This window comes from Grampus griseus (assembly GCF_964374135.1).
Source record: "Grampus griseus genome assembly, chromosome: 2".
NCBI lineage: Eukaryota > Metazoa > Chordata > Mammalia > Artiodactyla > Delphinidae > Grampus > Grampus griseus.
Genome location: NC_139018.1, coordinates 30,598,038 through 30,619,589, shown reverse-complemented (window position 1 = coordinate 30,619,589; position 21,552 = coordinate 30,598,038). Strand labels below are relative to the sequence as shown.

The following is a 21,552-nucleotide window of genomic DNA, read 5'->3' as shown; positions in this document are numbered from 1 at the left end:
GCTCGGCTTGACCTGCCTTCTACCCCATCCTTCAGCAGCTTAACAACTGCTGGTATTGTAACACCAAGCCCAAGCCTCACCTTCTCCGACACGTCTCCTCCCATCTCTGCCTTCATCTGCCCATCCTGGGAATTTTCACATTGCTGCCTGTCTGCTTCCTTCACAGAATTTATTATACCTCATTTTAATCTTATTGGTCCATTTTTCCAACTTAAGGTAGCCTGTCTTATTTATCATTGTATCCCAAGGACCAACCACTGATTCTGGCATTTTAATAGGTTTGCAGTGAATTTTTTAAAAACTTCATTAGTTAAACCAGTAAGCAAAAAAACTTAAAGAAGTAGGAACAGAAGTAAATCAATTTGGGAGAAAATAAATCAGTTGGTGTTTTTTTTTTCTTTTTTTTTAACTTTTTTTTACTGTTGTATAATATACATAACATAAAACTTACCATTAGGACCACAGTTCTGTGGCATTATGTATGTTTCCATCCTTGTGCAACCACCGCCAACGTCCATTTCCAGAACTGAAACTCTGTGTCCATTAAACAATAACTCCCCCTCTCCCCAGCTCCTGGCTGTTACCATGCTACTTTCTGTCTCTGTGAATTTGACTATTCTTGGTACCTCACATAAGTAGAAACTTTATGTAAGTGGAATCATACAATATTTGTCCTTTTGTGACTAGTTTATTTCTTGTCAGTGTAATGTATTCAAGGTTCATTCATGTTGTAGCATATGTCCAGTTTTCCTTCTTGCTTATTAGCTCAAGCTGCTATAACAAAATACCATAGATTCAGTGACTTAAACAATGGACGTTTACTTCTTACAGTTCTGGAGTCTGGGAATTCCAAGATCAAGGTTCCAGGACGTTTGGTTCTTGGTGAGGACCCTCTTCCTGACTTGTAGAAAGGGCCTTCTTGCTGTGTGCTCACAAGGCAGAGAGCTCTGGTTTCTTCCTCCTCTTATAAGGGTGCTAATCCCATCATGGGGGCTCCACCCTTATGACCTTATCTTAACCTAATTACTTCCCAAAGACCCCACCTCCTAATGTCATTACGTTGGGGGTTAGGACTTCAAGGTATGAATTTGGGAGTGGGGGGAGTCATTAAGTCCATAACCTTTACCTTTTTTTTTTTTTTTTTTTTTTTTTTTTGCGGTACACGGGCCTCTCACTGTTGTGGCCTCTCCCGTTGCAGAGCACAGGCTCCGGACGCGCAGGCTCAGCGGCCATGGCTCACGGGCCTCGTTGCTCCGCGGCATGTGGGATCTTCCCAGACCGGGCCACAAACCCGTGTCCCCTGCATCAGCAGGCGGACTCTCAACCACTGCACTAACAGGGAAGCCCCCTTTCCCTTTTTTTAAGACTGAATAGTATTCCATTGTATGTATGTACCACATTTTGTTATCCATTCATCCATCAATGGACAGTCAGGTAAATCAGTTTATTTTTATAAAATTAAATGACACATAAAAGTGAAACACGCTATAATCCGATAAAGCTATAGAATTGAAGCTTAGATTTACATAGAATTCTTTGCTTTTTGTTGACTAAGTTTAGAATACTCCTATTTTAAAAGTATATTGTGGGTAAAGCTGTCTAAAATTCAAAGTGAAAAGTGAGTTGTTCTTGATTGAATTTCCTCTCTTTGGTTTCAGTTAGGTTGGGACTGAATTACGGCATTTTATTTGTCAGCCAAGTTAAGGTAGAAAAGCAGAGGGCTGTACTTAACTTAAACTCACCGAGCTCTTAAGCCTCTTTTTCCCCAACTCTTCAAAGGAGTGAGTGTACTCTGGCGTCTACATTGGGGTCAGAGTTTAGATAATTTGCAAGTTCACACTTTTAGATTAGAGAACAAAGGTGTTTCCTTTTCAGGCATTCAGGAAATGGGCACAGCGGCCTGAGCCTGGCACACCTCCCAGTTTCCTTTCTTTTATAAACTCTAGAGTGAGCCAGGGCATGAGACCAGGGTGCTCCCATGTGGTCCCCAGCTTAGGCTCTTGAATTGCTTCATCGTTCCTTGGGCCTTGAAAGTAGCTGCTTTGCACTCCACCCAGGGAAGTGTTCCAGGGGGCTCCTCCTTGCAGAGCCACCAGTGTTTTACTGTAACCCGCCCAGAAACTCCCAGCTGTGCCAGGAGTGCAGGCTCGGCCGTCCAGGGGCCTTGACTTGCATCCCGGCCCCACCCCTTGGGAGTGATGTGATGGTGGGAAGTTCCTGATCCCGTCTACACTTCATCATCGCCAGGAACCAAACGGGCCACTAGCCCCACCTCTCAGAGTCAGCATGATGATTAACTAAGGTAATATAGTTACTCTGTGTTCAACCCGAGCTCTTAGGACGGGCCTGGCACACAGTGAGGCTTAGTCCCTGTTTGTCTTTGGTGTCGTTTTGCAGATGCTCTTCTACACACAGCTACGTGGAAGTCAAAGAGAGCTAGTTGCAGTTGGGTACTTAGGGCTATGGGTGGAGCTGGCCAGACTGGACTGATGAGTCAGTTTGCAGCCTAGTGCAGGTCACGCATGTGGTGAGTCAGTGTGTTTCCCAGGAGCAAGTTGTGCTGTCTTCAGCGCCAGCATCCTGGTTACCCTCGGTGAGACGGAGAGGCTGAGTTCAGGAGGGCTGCTGTGCTGGGAACAGTCATGGTGAGCAGGTGTAGGAAATACTGCAAAAACCATCCATTGAATTAGAATAGACTGAGAGGTGATCTTGTAGAAAGCGGTGGTGTTATGGGAAGAGAATGAGGTGGCAGCTGGGCACATCGTTCTGCATGTCAGTAAGGAACTGTTCTCCTACGTGCATCCAGCCGCAGGGTCTTGCCCTCTTAGCCCTTTTTTTAAGGGAGTGCTGCATTAGGACCACCCAGGGAGGCCTGGCCTGGTCCCACCTTATGGGAAGGGTCTAAAGGCCCACAGTGGCCCTGGGGCTTCCTCCAAAAGCACCGCCTTGTCCACCCCCAGACACCTGACACGGGGAAGACCTTCCCAGAAGCCAGATCTACTATGGGTCCTGCTGTAGCCCTCCCCTCATGGAGGAGGCAACAGGAGTCTTAGGCCCTTTGCCTGACGAGGGCACGTCAGCCATACGGACACGTTTATCATTAGGAATTTAAATAATTCTCAGGGGTAGAAAGGGATATCCCACTGCCTTATATTTGAAACCACTGACATTTTTCTTTAAGATTTGTTGATTGCACAACACATGTGTAAACGTGTGAGAATGAGACAGATGAGCTGCCTAGACCCACCCCCACAGTCAGCAGTGTGAAGTCTCCCCATAAGCCTCTTGTTCAGAGCCCGGGACAGTGACTGGTCTGACCAAGGTCTACTTCCACCCATGGAACTCTCTCAGTATGGTGACAGAGTGGCAGTCTGGGATCCACCTATCATTGAAGTGCTTGCCGGGAAAAGTGGGTTTAGTCTCCTTTTTACCTGCAGGAACGATTGTTGTGAAATAATGAGATTGGCAGAGTGTCCTTGGGCGTGGTCAGCAGAGTTGAATTGATCTCTTCACCCGAGTGTGTATGTGTGTCTCTGGCCACTGGGCTCTCGGCTGGTGACTTGTACCACCAGAGGGCTTGCTGGACACTGCTTCAGGCCACACGAAGATGGCCCTGGACCATTTTCTCTGGACCCACCTCTTTAGGATCTGCAGGCTCCTTTTAAGGAGCAAGCACCAATACACAAGGAGGGATGGCAGGGGAGGTGTTTGACTCCTACACTGCGGCCCTGCTAGCAAGTTCACTGCTGTCTCCCCACCAGTCCCCACTCCTGGGGAGAATCGGAATCCAGCCTGATTAAATAGCCTAGAGTCTCCCAATCTCTGGCTTTTTGTTTGACTCTTCTAGTTTCCCATTATATTTAGAAAATGACAAATGACGATGGCAGCTCAATGGCACATACACCAGGCTCTGTTCAGAATCCCTTATGTGAGTTTTTCTCAGTTAATCCACCCAACAGGCCCAGTAAGTTGGTGGCTCTTTCCCCCTTTTACAGATAAGGATGCCCGGGGATTGAGAGATGAAATCGTTTGTGCAGAGTCCTGGCTGGTTAGTGGTGGAGCTGAAATTAGCACCAAGGCCACCAGACTGCGGAGCCCCTACCTTAGCCACCATGCTGCAGGGATGAAGCCTACCACCATCTATAGATGGTGCTCAAGAAATACTTGCCAGATGAACGCATGCGTGTTTGTGTGCTAAGGGGGCCCAGCCACGTGTGCTGCAATCAGGGCCAGCTTCAGGGGTGTAGCTGCACAGGGCCACACGCTCAGCAGGGTTCAGTGTTCTGCTTGAAATTTGTAATACGTTTGAACAAGGAGACCCAGAGTTTCATGTTGCACTGAGTCCCTCAAATGATGTATCTGGTCCTGTCTGCAGTCCATTTTTATGTTCTGTCCTGTAGAGTCACCTTTAGATATAAAATTGACTCTTCTCAAGAGGCACCCGTGATGGGTGCCAGGCTGTGACGCTCCAACAGCTTGCCAGCAGCTGGGAGATGATGATCGGTTATCTCGGTGTGATGAGTTGCTGTATTTCCCTAACTATGCAAGAGTTATTCTTTGTTGTAAATTGATCTTGTCACAAGAGGTTCATCAGAATAGGACTTCCATGGTCCAGTCGGAACAGGACTTCCATGGTCCAGTCGGAACAGGACTTCCATGGTCCAGTTGGAATAGGACTTCCATGGTCCAGTCGGAATAGCTGATAGGGATCGTATGGTCAGAAAGCCAGGAATGGCTCTGGTTCACAAAGTTAGGAAGAGATGAAACAACAGGGGGGTGGGGTGATTGAATTTGAATACAACTTGTTCAAACTCTAGTCTGGATACAGCACCCGAATGACATTACCTTGAGTAATTTTAGAGAAGTTTTTTAAAACAATTCTGGAAGAATCCTGGTTGATAGGCATTGCTAAAAACAGACTTTGACTGGATCCTGTTCCCTGGGTGAATAGTGTTTTAATTGCTAAGTTGTGGTAAAATGCTGTGCTTAATTAAGGACTCGGATATCTCATTCGTCAGTCATTGCTGCTATCTGAAATCCTCTCGGTTGTTCTTGCCGTCATTCCGCTGTCTGCACTTGAGTTTACAGAGGGCCTTATCTCCTTGGACACATCCAAGCAGTGCTGTCACTTTGGAATAAAAAGCAGGAAACAGAGGCATAATTAAACCCGTACATAAATACTCAGGAAAGAAAAATTAAGCATCAATTACTCAGATGCTGAGAGTTCCTTATCCATAAATGGATGTCACAGTCTCAAGAGATCAATTTAATAAGAGTCTATCAATGTTAGTTCTGTGAGTTGAGTCATGGGAAGGGTATGGTGGGGGGCAGGGGTTATTCTATCAGAAATCTGGGGGGTTTTTTTGGCGCTTCTCTTCTGTCTTTTATCCTGACGTGAGGAGGCTTCTGGAAAAAAGAACTGATATTGATCTTGGACCATCTCTTCCTAATCCATCCCATTCAACTCTTTGTTTTCATTGCAGTGAAATGTGCTGCATGTAAATGGAAAGCTGACTTGAGTGCAGTCCTGCAGACTATGGGAGTATTGTCTGTCGAGCTAATGATCATGACTTTTTCAATTGCTGCATTCTTTGTACAGTCCAAAAGCCCTGGTGTTTTATTTCTGCAGAGGGAAGTCATAGCCCTAGAGAACATTTAAGATTGGTTACTTTAAAAACATTTAGTTATTTCTCAGCTAAATCGATAGAAATGGAGGGAAGAGAATCTACTGAAATTAAGGCTAAAAGATTTTTAGAACGTTTCCTTTCTGACAGTGACCATAGCATTCTTGAAGAAGATTATTTCTTATATTCCACAGAATCGAAAGATCTCACGGCGAGTGAAAGATGTATTCATCTTAGTCCTATAAACCTATTTGGGCATTAACATCCAGATGCCCGGGCTCATTAAGGCTGAGAGAACGTAGAAGGATCTGAGTTTATCTCAAAAGAGAAGAGAAGATTTGTGATCCATTAAGGTAGAGTAGGGGGGAGGTCAGAGATTCAAGAGGTTAGCATGCTGGCTTCCCATGTGAGCCAATGCGGGGGTTATTCTTTTTCAAAGTGGCAAGACAGCAACGAGCCCAACTTGCAGAAATGATGAGCCGCAGCCTCTGGCAGAAGTAGCCAGCCAGTGCCAGGCAGGTGGGTACCGCCCACTCCCTGACCTAGATCTGTGCTCAAATAATATTTGTGAGATGGGATCAAATTCAGAGTATTTGGAAAGAATAGTAAGTCATCAGAATAAGGGCTAATTCTGAATTTTTTTTTTTGCCTACCATACATACATCTAGAGTCATAAAAACATTTGGGTGGCATTTCCATCAGTTGCTGTATGTGTGTTCTGTGTGTGTGGACAGCCTGAAAACAAAGCCACTATTGAGTTATATAAATTCAGAAAAGGCATTGGAATGAAGGCTGGCCTTCTGGAAATGCTATTTTTTTCACTTTGGGATTACTCCAGCAACCAAATAGAATTTTCTGATACATTTGCCAAATAAAAGAGCTGAGGCTGAGAACTAGCATGAGATATTTTAGCTTAATGTACATTTTGGAGAGCAGGGTAAGAAAAGCAAGCTCTAAATATAAATACAAAAGTTACATCTTGACTTTGGCTATGGAATCACGTTGTCACTTCTTCGTAGATGCAAAAGCATTTTAACGTTCACCGTGAATATAATTCGCTGGCTGTTACTTGTTTACCCCAAAGAGAGCTAAAAAGTCATCAGGCCCCCAGACGTGGCATTGGCCCCAACCCCGTTCACATTTCTGCTGCCGTCTCCTTTCTTTCCATCTTTCTGTAACACCTCCTCCTCTTCGCAGTAAGAAAATCAAAGCAGCTGCAAAATGAACTGTTTTTTGAAGTTTCTCCGTATTAGGTGCATCTAAAAGCCAAACTCTTAAAGCAGAAAGGAGTGGTTCATGCCATTCCTTGATCCTTACCTCGTTTTCTTTGTAACCTACTCCTCCCATTCTTCCCCCACTCCAGTCCCCTTCCAAGTACTTCAGAATAAGCAGTGAGAAGTTTGGGAGATGTTTTAATAGAAAAGAAGGGATAACAGAATCACAGCTGATAACAGGTTTGTCGCTGAGGGAAGAACCAGGGCTCCCAAGTCAGATCTGCCACGTGGGCATAGACGGATTTGCGGGGGCGGGGGGCGGTCATATTTTTCGGTGCCTGGCCTTATTCTTTTTCTGATAGAAAAGCTTCTCGGCGTGATTTTATTATGCCTTCTGTCAGTTTCTGTACCTGAAGCCCCATCCTGCCCTGCTTCAGAAGGTACGCAGGTTCGCTATAAAAGCTGCCATGTTTCAGTGAATCAGGTTCAGTCCCAAGGCTTCAAAACTTTGGCTTCAGTGTAAGACTTCATGTGCAAAATCGTCTGACCCTGCAGACCCCTTGCAAACTGTCTTATTAAGCACAGAAAACCCAGCCTTCTGTAGGGGGCAGAGGACAGTGGACTCAGAATCAAGAAGCCTGGCTTATTGAAAGAGTGACCTTGATTCCCCTCCCTCAGCTATAAAATGGAAATGACCTGCCCTGCTACAAGAGCCAGTGATCTGTACCAGCGTTCACTTCGGAAATAAAATATCACTGTTATCGAGATTTAGCTGATGTCTCGTCACAGTCTGCAGGCTCACTTGTTAATATCCCAGCAGTTGCCCCAATGCCTATTTGAGTGGAGAAGGTAGAGGCCAGAAAATCACGTCTCTCCGAACTCCAAAGCTCTGGTTTCTGTGTCGAGCCAGTCCACAGGGTGAGGGATCCCTAATTTTAGAAAGAGGTGTATTGTGGGCTACGTGGAGCACATCTCTGCTGTGTTATTGTATAAACTCGGTCATTTCAGTGAAATTCAACAACTGCAGTTCTAGGCACGTTTCCATGGAAGTTTTTATGTGGTGATGCTACTATCAACCAAATGTATACACACTAAATAGCAATCTCTGAATATTCATTCCAAACTTTGAGTAATAAAATTGGAAAACAAAGAAGCATACAAAGAATGTACTGGTCTCACTGTGGTCATATACTCTGAGAGAGCCAGTGGGGAAATCGGAATTAATTGCTATGTTAATGTCACTGGGGCTCATTTATACTTCGCCCTGCCATACTACGAAATTGCATAAGCAATTCAGCCCTTGAATTCTGGCAGCTTTTGGAAACATACATGTTTTCCTTTTTTCCCCTATTATTTTTTCACGCCCCCACCCCCTTCAAGGCAGTTTTCCCGCTGTCCCCTTAGGGAGTAGTCTTATGGGGAAATTTCTTTTGTGGGCTTCCAGCTGGCTTTATTTTTATTATCTCCACGAAGTGGCTGCGTTTGTCCCATTTATATGTTATCCATCATGCATTGCCTTGGGATTTTCCCTTTGAATTGTTGACTTCACGTTTTTGGTTTGCACACACAGGCTGTCTCCTGGTTCAGACATCTATGTGACGGTCTCATCCATGGCTTTAGCAAGATCCCAGCCATGTCGCAACTCCCCGAGCAATCTGTCTTCATCCAGCGAGACTGGCTCTGGCGGGGGCACTTACAGGCAAAAGTCCATGCCCGAAGGGTAGGTGTGCCGGAGTTGGCATCGCTGTCTCTCATATGTAATTGAGACGTGTAAAAGAACTTCCATTCAGCCAGACTGGATCAGTTCACAAAAGAGCAAAAGGGAAAATATGGTTAATACTCCAGATTAAACAATGTTTTCGTGGCTGGTTCAAACCACTTCTTAGGAAGTTTATCATTCTTTAGTCTCTAAGGACTCAATGGCAAAGAAATCAAATTACATCAGTTCCTCCGTTATATGTATTGTCTAGTTTCATAGTACAGATTTTGCCCCTTCTTAAAATTTCCTCCAAAGGGAACTCAGTAGTGTACTGCTTGCACTGGGTGGAGTTTGTATTGATGTTAAAGTAGGGGAAATGTTTATCATATCCAAAGCTAAAAGTGATTTTTCTCACGCTTTAGAAATCTGTTTGCTTCTGACCAGACTCACAAAGTAAAAAGCTAAGTGTACATGATTAAAGAGGCTACTAAAAGGTAAAAAAAAATTGGAATGTCTGAAGCTGGGAAGTAATTAGCAGCAAAACATCACATGACACACATAAGCTGGCTTTGCTCATCACCAGCTTCCTGCTGGGATACCTCTGGCGAACTTGATAAAGAACTTGAAACCACTGGAAAATCAGAAATGGGGTGTTTAATGGGGTTTTTAAAAAAAGGATGTTTCTATGCCAAGTTTTCCCCGAATTACCTTTAACAAACGCACATGATTTGTGTACTTTCTTGAGATTTTACCATATTACAAAATAATTATGCTTATGAGAATATTTCATAATGGATATTTTTTATCCTATAGTATTGTGTTGGTTTTTATAGCTAAGTATAATTTTATTCATGTTTTTGCTAAATGTTTATGTTAGCAGAAAGTAAATAACAAAAACCACTATAAAATGTACGGCCCTCCCCACCCTACCACCAAGGATTCCCTTGGTAGCGTATCTAAAATGCACATTTCTTATTTTAATTACTTCAGTGACAATTAGTAAAAAAAAATTCTAGCTCTTATTTATGAGCCCCTGCAAGAAGTTTTATGAATTAAGTATTATTATTAGCCCACACCACAAGCCCAACTAATTATTTCTTTTTTTTTGAAACATCTTTATTGGAGTATAATTGCTTTACAATGGTGTGTTAGTTTCTGCTTTAGAACAAAGTGAATCAGCTATACATATATATATGTCCCCATATCTCTTCCCTCTTGCTATTTCTTGTTTTAATTAGTAGATTTTAAATGGCCTGGTTTGACTTCAAAAGTAAGAATTCACTGCAACTTCAGTGTTAATACAGCAATAAAATATAAATGAGCTAACAACCACGACAAAAATCATTGTTTGCTTCTTCTGTCCATTTTGGTATACACTCTCAAGGCATGCCAAAATGTAATTTGAAACATTAATTTTTGGTGAATATTAATGTTAGAAACATGGTTCCCAGTGTTTGTGCTACATACACTATTTTTTTTTTAATGCAGTGGTAATTATTTGACTTGATATTTAATACTAAACCTGCCATAGGTGGTATTGAGGGTTTTCGCCATTGCTTTTGAGGTTACCTGGGGATTATTTGCTATACGGTATAACATCAGTTTTACCTGGGGTGAAACTTTACAAGAAGATACGGATACAGTGTTTTCCTTTAGATCCCAAGCAATTGTTGTCTGTATCAGTGATGCAAGAGACATTGGTGTTCACTGTCTGATTCACATGCCTTACTCATGGGCCAGGTTTGATCCTAAAGTTCACACTTACCAAGGGAACAATCGTTACATCTACTCCTTAACTTAGCCCAGTAAAAATCAATAGGTACAGGGTGACAGTGAAGCAGGAGTGTGTGGAGTCTGCTGCAAACTCATTAATGTTAAACTTGGAAAAGCTCCAAAGTGTGAGGTAATAACAACAGGTCCGGACACACTGATCGTCCATAAATGTAATCCGCCCCTTTGTTGCCCTCCCTGTGCTTCAGCGGGCTCAGCGCCTTGCTTGTACGTGGTGTATGCTGCCTGCTCCCTGGTGTAAGGATGTTGAGACCATCCAAATCAGTTGAGAGGCACAGTTTCACAGGCTGGTTAATAAAACCTGCTCTACTTGAGTGAAGGCGGAAGAGGCACCTGCACCAGTTTAGCATGGGAACGAGAGAGAGTTAAAAAGCAACACTGATGAAAAGACATAGGGTCTGTTCTACCATCCTTGAGATGTGTTTTGGGGCCACGTACTCTGAGGAATGTTGACGAGGCAGGGCACGTGCAGAGGGAAGGATGGACCGGGCAGATGCGGAGTTGGAGGTCGTGGTGTAAGAATCGTAACCGTGGATGTGCAGCCCACAGGTGGGCATTGTGGAGGCAAGGAGGCCGCGATGGCTTTCTCCTAGCACTCTTAGCCGAGGGATTAAACTTGTCTCTGAGGGCAACTGAGCTCAATAAGTGAAAGTTATAGAGAAGGAGTTTCTAGCCCATTATGAGGAAGGTATTTCGAAGCTGTCAGCCTGCCCTGGAGAGCAATGGACTGTCTCACGAGGTAGAAGTTCTTGGTCAGTGAACGCATTTCATGTATCAGCCAAATGATTACTTAAAAACTCCTTCAAGTCTGAACCGTGACTCTTAAAGTATTAAGTGCTCCTCCAAGCAAAGGGACAATGAATCTCTTCAGAAAGAGGCACAGTGTCAAATTAGAACAGGTTTTGTCTGAGCTCCTCAAGGATGGGACCTTAATAGCCCTGATGCCCTGGCACGTAGTAAACTAGGAGTGTGTGTGAGAACTGAAATTAAAAATTCGTCGGATGAAAATGTTTTTCAAGGCAAAGTTGAAAGGCAGCCTTACTTTATCATTTCTTTAAAAACAGACAGCCAAAAAAGCATTTGACTTTAAATTCAGAAGTTTAAAAAGTTGTCTTTGGTTTCCACTGCTACCAAAAAGTAAAAGCAAGATTCCGATCCACTTCTTACTTTGATCTCTGTGGCTTTTTTTTTTTTTTTTTTGCGTTACGCGGTGCCTCTCACTGTTGTGGCCTCTCCCGTTGTAGAGCACAGGCTCCAGACGCGCAGGCTTAGCGGCCATGGCTCACGGGCCCAGCCGCTCCGCAGCATGTGGGATCTTCCCGGACCAGGGCACGAACCCGTGTCCCCTGCATCGGCAGGCGGACTCTCAACCACTGTGGCTTTTTGAAAAGTCTTAATTTAGTTAGTGCATATAACTAAATAACTAAATAGGATATTTAATAAATAGATTTAATAAATCTATTAAATTATTAAATTTAATTAATCTATTTAATAAATAGATATTTAACTAAATAGGATAACTAAATAGAATAGGATCATAGGACCAGTTTGAGGATATTCATTCTCCTAACCTAAACAAGGACCCCACCTAGGGAGGAAGTGGCAGAGATCATAATTAGTGAATCCTTTGTTTTCAATGAGCCCTTTCACTGAAGTTTTCATAAATCAAGGTTTTTGTTTGTTTTTAGTAATGGAGGTAACTTTGTTTAGTGAGGCGTAGGAGTCAAGTTTGTAAATGACAGTCATTTGTGCAAAAAGTAATGAGGGAGATGTTGTAGTAGGAGTTTTACTAAAATATTTTATAGTTTCCCTGCTTTCCAAATGCTTTTATGTAGATGTTTCTCCCTGGGTCCATATAAGAGTTGCCGCGATTCTGGGTGTAGAAGCTGAACTTGGCTCCCAGCCTTCCTCCTCCTAATCTCCTGCTCTTTCCAATGCACCGCTTGGTGGTTCTGCCCACACATTTATCAATTTGTAGCAAAGAAGACACCTGTCACATGCATCAGTTAATTCAGGCCCTTTTGTGTTTTATTGTGTAGATTACTCATACATTCATTAGTAACCACACTCAGATTTGTAAATTTCCACATGAATCTTTGAATTTTATACTCTGGCCCTTTTTCCTGGGCTCAGTCAGTAGTTGCTTTGCTGATGTTACTAATCAAGGCATATGCTTCAATTAAGCCTATGTTATATTATTAGTCTACACAGGGAAAATTAAAATGGGCTCATTAAATAGCTAAACATTCTTTCCAGGAATAGACATTTGCCTTTATATATGCCAGTTTACCTGTTTCCAAATTGCCTTCCTAAAGGCGATTTAAAATGTATACATTTTGGGGCTTCCCTGGTGGCGCAGTGGTTGAGAGTCCGCCTGCCGAGGCAGGGGACACGGGTTCGTGCCCTGGTCCGGGAAGATCCCACATGCTGCGGAGCGGCTGGGCCCGTGAGCCAGGGCCGCTGAGCCTGCACGTCCGGAGCCTATGCTCCGCAGTGGGAGAGGCCATAGCAGTGAGAGGCCCGCGTAGCACCAGAAAAACAAAACAAAACAAACAAAAAAATTTATACATTTTGGAAGTGGTCCCTATGTAATGTAAATGATAGCGATCTTTGTTTTTCAGACCTTAGAGTAAGTGCTCAGAAAATACTTGTTCCAAGAATGAGTGCCTTAGTGATTTAGCAGATAACCGAGTTAAGAGAAACCCCTAGAATGTGCCAATTGGACGACACAAACGGAACACTAGGATGGTGACATTTTTCTTTTGGGTGCGAATGACAGTCTGAGCTTAACTACTCAAGGGCCAGAAGATTTTTGGTTTCTTACTGCATATCTCTTAGGTTGGCTCGGTCCTAATGGCCCCTGCCCTGTTCACAGTTTACATACTTAGCATACATACCTTTCTGAACAGAGGGGTGTATACTGACCATAACATCCACAGTTCCAGCATCCATGTACACATGCACGAGGATGAGGACGCAAGTACAGAAATGTAAGCAAAACTAGTAGTACCTGTCGTTAGAGTTTAGTTCATTACTCCCAGGACTACCTTCCCTTATGGGTAAGGTCCCTGATGTTATCTTTGCCTTTGGGGAAATCACCACAGGTTTGGAATAAGCCGCAGATCCCCAGCCTCCATCGACAGGCAGAACACCCAGTCAGACATTGGTGGCAGCGGGAAATCCACACCCAGCTGGCAAAGAAGTGAGGATAGCATTGCTGACCAGATGGGTAAGTAACCAGTTCCTACAAAAAGCAAGTTGCTTTTATACTAAGGTGACATTGGTTACCTTTGGATGATGTCATCAAGGCATTCTGTTCTATAATACAGCCCTGGGTCATAAATGGGAATGAGCATTAAGTCTCAGTTAGCTTATGTATAAGTGAAAGCAGCAATTAAGACCTGAGAGAAAAGTCAAGGAATTCTGAGTAACCCCGACTTTAAAGACAGAAAGGACATAGGAATTATTTTCAGCACCAACGTTAAAATGCCAGAGTACCAGGCCACATGTGTCCTAAGTATCTCCCTCCCCCCTTGTTTGTTTGTTTATTTGTTTGTTTTTGCCCAGTATAAGTGGGAGATTAGTTGGTATTCTTAATGTTGAGTTAAAAAAAATTTTTTAACTATGTGCAGAGAAGGAAAGAAATATAATTGTTCTTTAGTCACTTCTGTAGCTTGGTGAGAATGTCTTTCCTCCCTTTATATGCTTTTTCCCCTGGCTCTGCTATTAAGCTGTCAGCTAAGGAAATGTCTTAGGATAAAACAGCTGGAAGGGAAAGATTTGCATGAGTGAGCCTTCCTTTGGGTTTCTGGCACATCGCCCTTCCCTCTCTCTCTAAACAGTTCTACAAGATACCAAAACACTAGTTGATACAATAAAATTTTGCCATGAGAAAGATTAAGTTTCAACACAGTAGCACCAGGGATTAAGTATCAACACAATTGATACATCAGGGACTTGAATCTGGACTGTTAGGGTTTTTTCCCTTTATCTTATCTCTAGTAGCTTTCCCATCAGAGTACCATAAAAAGAAGTAAATTTCAGGGCTGAAAAAAGATCTGCGTGTAAGGCAAAGACTGCATCATTTTATCTTCTCTGCAAATGCATCGTTTTGTTCTGTTTTAACGACTGTGCCCATGTTCCATGCCTGGGAAGGGCATCCTCAGTGCAGAGGTTGGAGCCAGGTTGGGGCTCCCAGCTGCTCAATGGGGGATCAACAGAAAAAACAACCCAAGAACATGGAAGGGAGTGGAGATGCATTCAGCTAAGACAGGAATTGAGGAAGAGAAACGAAATTCTTAGGTTCTGAAGATAGGCTTTGTTCCATCACTTCAGTGAGATGGGCCTCGTTACTGAAGCCGTCTGTCATTCCCTACTCTCATCCCAACTCCCACCCCGCCACCGAAAACCTGAGCATATTCTGATCCACTGTTCTGCTCTTGACAGAATGTTTCAAATCCCGTGTGTTTTGATACTGTTGAGAGGGTAGCGCCATGTGAACAGGATCCCTTCTTCCATATGACTTCGGCAGCTTTTTCGGGCTCCTAGTTGCAGCCTTTGAACAAAGCTGCCCTCGAGCCCTTGTGCACTGTTCAGGGTCCCTCTTCCCACTCATGTGAAGTCATGCGGGGAATGAAGCAGTATCTTGGGACTTGAAAGGGTCATTACAAGGTTTGTCCTAGACCCGTCTTCATTCTTTCACATAAGCCCTTCTCTAGTCTTTTTTTCCTTGCATCCACTTTATAGTTTAGTGGCATCCACGTTGCACAGATGAATCTGAAATGAATATCGGTGAACCTTTTTAACACATTCATTCATCCTTTTGGTGAGGTATACCTTTTTTTAAAAAATAAGATACCCCTAGAGCCTGCCAGAGAAGCCTTTTTTTTTTTTTAACGAAGGCCTTTCTCCATCCAGAATCTAAGCCTTCAAAGAAAATGTTCAAATAAATTTTTATAACTTTTGATATTCCAGCATTCCAGAAGGATAACCCAGCCCTTTCTGCCTGGCATTTCAGAAGGAATCTGGGGCTTTGCTGGTATAAGCCATGCTAGGAAGGAATGAAGACAAGTAATTGTTATGTTCTCATTCCTCAATACACTGTATTGAGTGTATAAAGGGCTGACCTTCCTACACTCAATTTGTAAGAACACAATTTTCTAATGACCTTCAGGTCACTGGTTGAAAATGTCAAGCAGATTCTTACTTGTTAGCCAGACCCCACCTGTCTCTGTCCATCAGTGTGTGATAAACTGATGCCCAGGGGAGATGTGGAGATGTGGAGCTTAGCTTGCTTAATTGGCAAGTTTGTTTTTCTGCCTCTCCGCTTTTGGATACGGTTGAGAGTCAAAGAGTACACCGCCCAGTCCTGTACGTGTTAGGAATGGTGTTGCAGAAATGCAGAATTGTTGCCGTGAGCTCTTAGGTGTGTTACCTTTCACCTTTTGAACCCCATCCTGAATGCCAGTGGAGTCCAAAAGGAAGCAATTGTTTTAAGTAAACTAGTTGCTGTGTGTCTTTTCTGTTGTGCTTAGCTTACAGTTATAGAGGACCTCAGGATTTCAATTCTTTTGTCCTCGAGCAGCATGAATATACAGGTAAAATATTTCCAAAGTGTCATGGTAAGTAACACGTGATTGCATCCATGCCTGTCTAGGTAATGTAGACCAAGCGAGGTTAGCCACACTTTGCAATGAATGAATTTCATAAATTTAATCCATATATTTGAGACTTTCCCCCCAAACCGAAAGCTGATTCCTAACTTTGCCGCATTGTTCATGGCCTCTGGTTTGGTGGTACTTGGCTATGCTAATGTGTATGATGTGACACACTGTCACCAGCTGCAAGCTTTATCCATCAGCCACTTAGTTTTTGACATGCTGTCTATTGTGTAAACTTTCAACAAGCTTCTTGCTGAAATTCCGAGTTTGCTGGCCAGTGAACTGAGAGGTGCAATGGCAAGCCGTCTTCGTTTGTCAACCTGTGCCAGTATCTGTTTAGTGCCTGCACCAGAATGTCCTGTTCTGTATTCCAGAGCCAACGTGCCACCTCCCAGCAGTATCAAAGGTACTGCCAGCTTTCCGAGAGAGCCCTGGTGGGAGATTAATGCGTCAGGATCCGGTGGTTCATTTGTCTCCAAACAAACAAGGGCACGTAAGTTCACTGTAAAATAATAAAAATGATAGATCCCTAGCCATGTACCTTTCTTGCAAGGTGAAAATGGTACCGGTCTGCTCTCTCTTCCTTCCCCAATGTCAGAGAGGAAGTCGTCCTAGTAGAAGGTGGACGTTGGCTGCCACAGCCCTGGAATTTCTACTGCCAATGGCCTTAAGCTTGCTTTGAGATAAATTGAAATTCCTCATTGGTATGCACCTGAAGATTTGGATAGAAGGCCATGTGATCCAATCACAAACAGTCCTAATGTCTGGAATAGAATGTGCTAGATACAGATTTTATTTGCTTACACAGTTGCCAGCATGAGGTATGTATGGCTGGAGCACCAGTCAAGGAGACAGACAGCTTCCTGACAAGCCCCCCTACTGCTTCTCTTATCTTCCAGGGCTACATACATTTTTGTCCCATTACCATAGTTATAAACAGTTCCTTATCACTTACAGGTGGAATTGGGAAGAAGAGGCTATCGTTTCCTCCCTCTTTAAATTCAGTTGACTTCCTTGGTCTGTCTCTTCACTGGAATGTGTACTTATATTTATGTCATTCTATAGGATGAGGAGATACTGTATTTCATATTCACTAATTTATAAGATACTCAGAACTTTAATGAGAGGGCTCAGTTTTGCTTCAGTGAAATGAATATTGAAGCTTAAAGAGAGCACAACACGTTCATGAGCGTGCTAGGCTGTGGGAGAGAGAGTTACTGATGAAATGTGACGCTGTCACAGTTCCACTTGTAAGTGCTAGATTACCCTAGGCCACCTGTCAATTTCCCCTCCTTAACAATTTTTATATGGAATACATGGTCAAATAATACTTTGGAAAGATTGGGTTAGATAAAATACATTGTTAAAGTTAATTTCACCTGTTTCTTCTTTTTAAAATTTGGCTAGAACACTTCAAATTCCAGATGTGGTTCGAGTTTTATCTCCATATACATCTGTCCTGTACGTTACACACTCAGCATATCCGAATGCAGACCAGTCACGATGAAAATGCCCAGTAGCTACGCGTGGCCGGGACTAGCAAATTCTACAGCCCAGGTCCAGCGCTAAAGAGGAAATAGGAAAAATAAATGATGGCCTTATCATGCAGAAGTTGTTATTGAGAAAAACTAGAGTAGCACCAGTAAAATAACTGGGATTGATCCTTTTTCAAGGGGAGGAGGTCTTTCACTTTGAAGTGAGACAAGATGGTCCTCCTGTGGCCCTCTCCCCACAGCTGGTAAAGACACACACACAAGTCTTTTCTCTCCTTTTCTCTCCATCTCCACCAAGTTTCTGAACTTCTGACCGCCCTCTCACTTAAATATTATTTTACTCAGGTATCTTTTGAAATTGTATTTCTTTGGTTAGCCATAAAATGTTCTTTCTAAGCAACTGAGCCACTGTGCAACAGGGGTTCTGCCCACATTTTTTAAATTGAGAGATGACTCATATACCACATATTCACATATCATAACGTTCCCGCATTTAAAGTGTACCGTTTAGTGGCGTTTAGTACGGCCACAGAGTTTCGCAACCAGCACCACGATCTGACTCCAGAACATTTTCATCACCCCAGGAAGAAACCTGTATCCTTAGGGAGTCACCCCACCTCTCCCATCCCCTCCAAGCCCTCGACAACTGCGAATCTACTTTCTATCTCTATAGATGTGCCTATTTGACATTTCATCACATATGAATGGAATCATACAACATGTGGCCTTTTGTGTCTGACTTTTTTCACATAGCCTGTTTTCAAGGTTCATCCATGTTGTAGCATGTATTAGTACTTCATGTCTTTTTATGGCTGAATAATTGTGTGGATGTACCACATTTTTTTAATCCATTGATCAGCTGATGGACATGTGGATTGTTTCTACTTTTTGGCTATTATGAATAATGCTGCTATAAAATTCATGTAGAAGTTTTTGTGTAAACATGGGTTTTCATTTCTCTTGAGTAGGATTGCAACGGTTTTTCCACAGCAACTGCCGCATTTTACATTCATACCAACAATGCCCACCATCTTTATTGTCTGCTTTTCTTATTAGAGCCATCCTAGTGCGTGTGAAGTGTTATTTCATTGTGGTTTTGATTTGCATTTCCCTAATGACTAATGGTATTGAGCATCCTTTCATGTGCTTGTTGGCCATTTGTATATCTTCTTTGGAGAAATGACTATTCAAATCCCTTGCCCATTTTTTTATTGGGTTATGTGAAACACAGAGGTTTTTAATTTTGATGAAGTCCAGTTTATCTTTTTTTCTTATCATTTTTGTGCTTTTGGTGTCATATCTAAGAAACCATTGCATAATCCAAGGTCATGAAGATGTATACCTATGTTTTCCTCTAAGAGTTTTATAGTTTTAGCCCTTACACTTAGGTCTTTGACTTTTTGAGTTTTCTTTTCTATGTGGTAAGGACCCGGCTTCATTCTGTTTTGCATGTGGGTATCTAGTTCCCCTAACACTGTTTGTTAAAAAGATTACTTTACCCCATTGAATTCTCTTGGCACCTCTGTGTAAGTTTACCTCTAAGCACTCCTTAGAAAGCTGTCTCCTAAATAGATACTATATGGGGAAAGAAAGGATGTCTTTAAGAGAAAGTCTTATATTCTGCCTTCTATTTACTATGATCAATAGGGTCTTTCTAATTATAAGCCCTTTGGAAGTATCACTTTCTATTTTAAGATTAAGATATTAAAGACTTTAATGACAGTTTAGGTGGGTTTTTTTTCCTGGCTAAAATTCTCTCAATACTTTAGCATAAGCCAAATAATGAAAACTGGATTCTAAAAACTAAGTTTCCAGCACTGTCCGCCATGGAATCTTCTGAGTAGGTTTTTCCAGATACCTCCTGCCTTATTTTTGTGTTCACGGGAGTTTTTGTGTCTTGAGAACCCCCTATTTAGACACATTTCACAGGGTCATTCCCCCGTTATTTTCTCCCTGCTGTTCAAGAAGCCAAGCCTGTAGTTAAGGAAAGCCTGCTTCCCTTGCAGTCTGAGAGCCACTACTCAAGCCACTCCAGCAGCAATACCCTCTCCAGCAACGCATCAAGCGCCCCCAGCGACGAGAAGTGGTATGACGGGGACCGCACCGAGTCCGAGCTGAACAGCTACAACTACTTGCAAGGCACCTCCGCAGACAGCGGCATTGACACCACTTCCTACGGCCCTAGCCACGGCAGCACGGCCTCCCTGGGGGCGGCCACGTCGTCACCACGCTCGGGGCCGGGCAAGGAGAAAGTGGCCCCCCTGTGGCACAGTTCCAGTGAAGTCATCTCCATGGCAGATCGGACTTTAGATTCAGAGAGCCACGGCATGGACCGGAAAACCGAGTCCTCCCTGAGCTTGGACATCCATGCCAAGAGCCAGGCCGGCTCAAACCCTCTGACCAGGGAGAACAGCACGTTCAGTATCAATGACGCTGCTTCCCATACCAGGTAACTGCCCCTCCCTGCTGCCCCTCCCGCTCCTGGCCTCCCTGCGGCCAGTTTCCGGCCTCATCCCACTTCCCTTTGCTCAAGAGTGTATAAAGAAAGGGTTTTTTTTTATTTTGGTTTGTTTTTTTTGCACAGTGACAGTTATTTTTATATATTTAATGCCTTTTATTTACCACCCAAATCCTTTATTCCTGCCATCCTAGTGTATTATTTTAAACTGTGGGAAAGGTTTGCAGATTTGTTCTTCATAGCTGTGTTTGATTTTATACAAACGTTCCTAGCTGCATCCCAGCATGAGAGAAGAATTTTGTCATGTGGCTTCCAGCTAGTGATAGAGAATATAGAATGGGACAGTCTTTGGAAGACATTAAAAGAAAATCTTGACCATATTTTTAAAAGGAAGGCGTCTTTTCCAAGACTATCATGGCATCATTTATGATGCTGAACGCATCTTTCACACTGCCTCTCTATCAGAGAACATCGCTTACCCAGTGTTCGCAGTTTGTTTCCAGTAATTGGCTCCTGGCAGTCACGTGTTGGGGGGACGTGTCCAACAGGAAAGTGTAGCTAAAATTAGACACAGCCCGTCTACCTTTCAGAAGAGAAAAGTACACATTCCCCCGTATCCTTGGAGATCGCGGTGATAGGCAAAGTAAATACTATTTTTCATTTCCTCTTTTGGATTTGAGCCTACAATCCAAAGTATAAGATCCTTTCTTTTAGGGAGGAAACATTCCATCACTCTCTTTTGGGGCCTGTTGATCTCTGTGGTGGTTTCTCCTTTTACCTTTTATTGTTGTCAGTTGTTGATCAACTTGTATGATAGCATCCAACCTTGCTGTCTTCTAGGCTTCTTTTACTATCATGCCCTCAAGAAAAGTAGCAGAGAAGTTGAGTTTCGTTTTACTTTCCAAACGGGAATCCAGGCACATAATCTGTCAGTAAACCCCAGATAATCTTAATGAGAGAGGACATCCTTGACTTAATTTGGATTTAACTTGATAAGTTAAATATTCACTTCTCCCATTGTCTGTATTGTTACTGATAAGATTCGCAAGCTTCCCATTGTGTTTCCGGAGTTTTATCTCTGTTTACCACCACCACATTGCAGTAATACACTACCAAACATAAAATAGTTAGCTAGTGGGAAGCAGCCGCATAGCACAGGGAGATCAGCTCAGTGCTTTGTGACCACCTAGAGGGGTGGGATAGGGAGGGTGGGAGGGAGGGAGACGCAAGAGGGAAGAGATATGAAAACATATGTATATGTATAACTGATTCACTTTGTTATAAAACAGAAACTAACACACCATTGTAAAGCAATTATACTCCAATAAAGATGTTAAAAAAAAAAAAAGTGATGGCCACAGGTCTGGAAACCGCATGGCCCCCAAGCTGAAAGGCAACTGGGAAAGTCATCTCAGGATTCTTGGGTACCATGCATCCAGTTACCTTTCCATAATTCAGAAAATAGATTGTTTGGTTCAAGTGGAATAAGGAAGTGTTTGGAAGACAGAAAGCCAGGCGTCAAATACCGTAATAATATAATATAGACGTAGAATCACTTGACGCAGAGTTGTGCCACTGGCTTGCTGTTTCTGGCACACCCACCATCTCATTAA

At 43.0% G+C, this 21,552-nt stretch overlaps 1 protein-coding gene across 11 annotated transcripts in view; it reads left to right on the top strand.

Annotated features, from left to right (window-relative positions):
* SIPA1L1 (signal induced proliferation associated 1 like 1) overlaps nt 1-21,552 on the top strand; it is a 480,253-nt gene that overhangs the window by 414,966 nt on the left and 43,735 nt on the right. For 7 of the 11 annotated variants that reach the window (XM_082647658.1, XM_082647659.1, XM_082647663.1 and 4 more), the window contains 5 exons: nt 8,409-8,558; nt 13,433-13,557; nt 15,863-15,925; nt 16,363-16,481; nt 19,488-19,930. In XM_082647658.1, coding sequence (XP_082503784.1) covers nt 8,409-8,558; nt 13,433-13,557; nt 15,863-15,925; nt 16,363-16,481; nt 19,488-19,930 — 900 coding nt within the window. The remainder of the gene's footprint in view (nt 1-8,408; nt 8,559-13,432; nt 13,558-15,862; nt 15,926-16,362; nt 16,482-19,487; nt 19,931-21,552) is intronic. The other 4 variants (XM_082647665.1, XM_082647664.1, XM_082647656.1 and 1 more) reach the window with 3 other exon arrangements.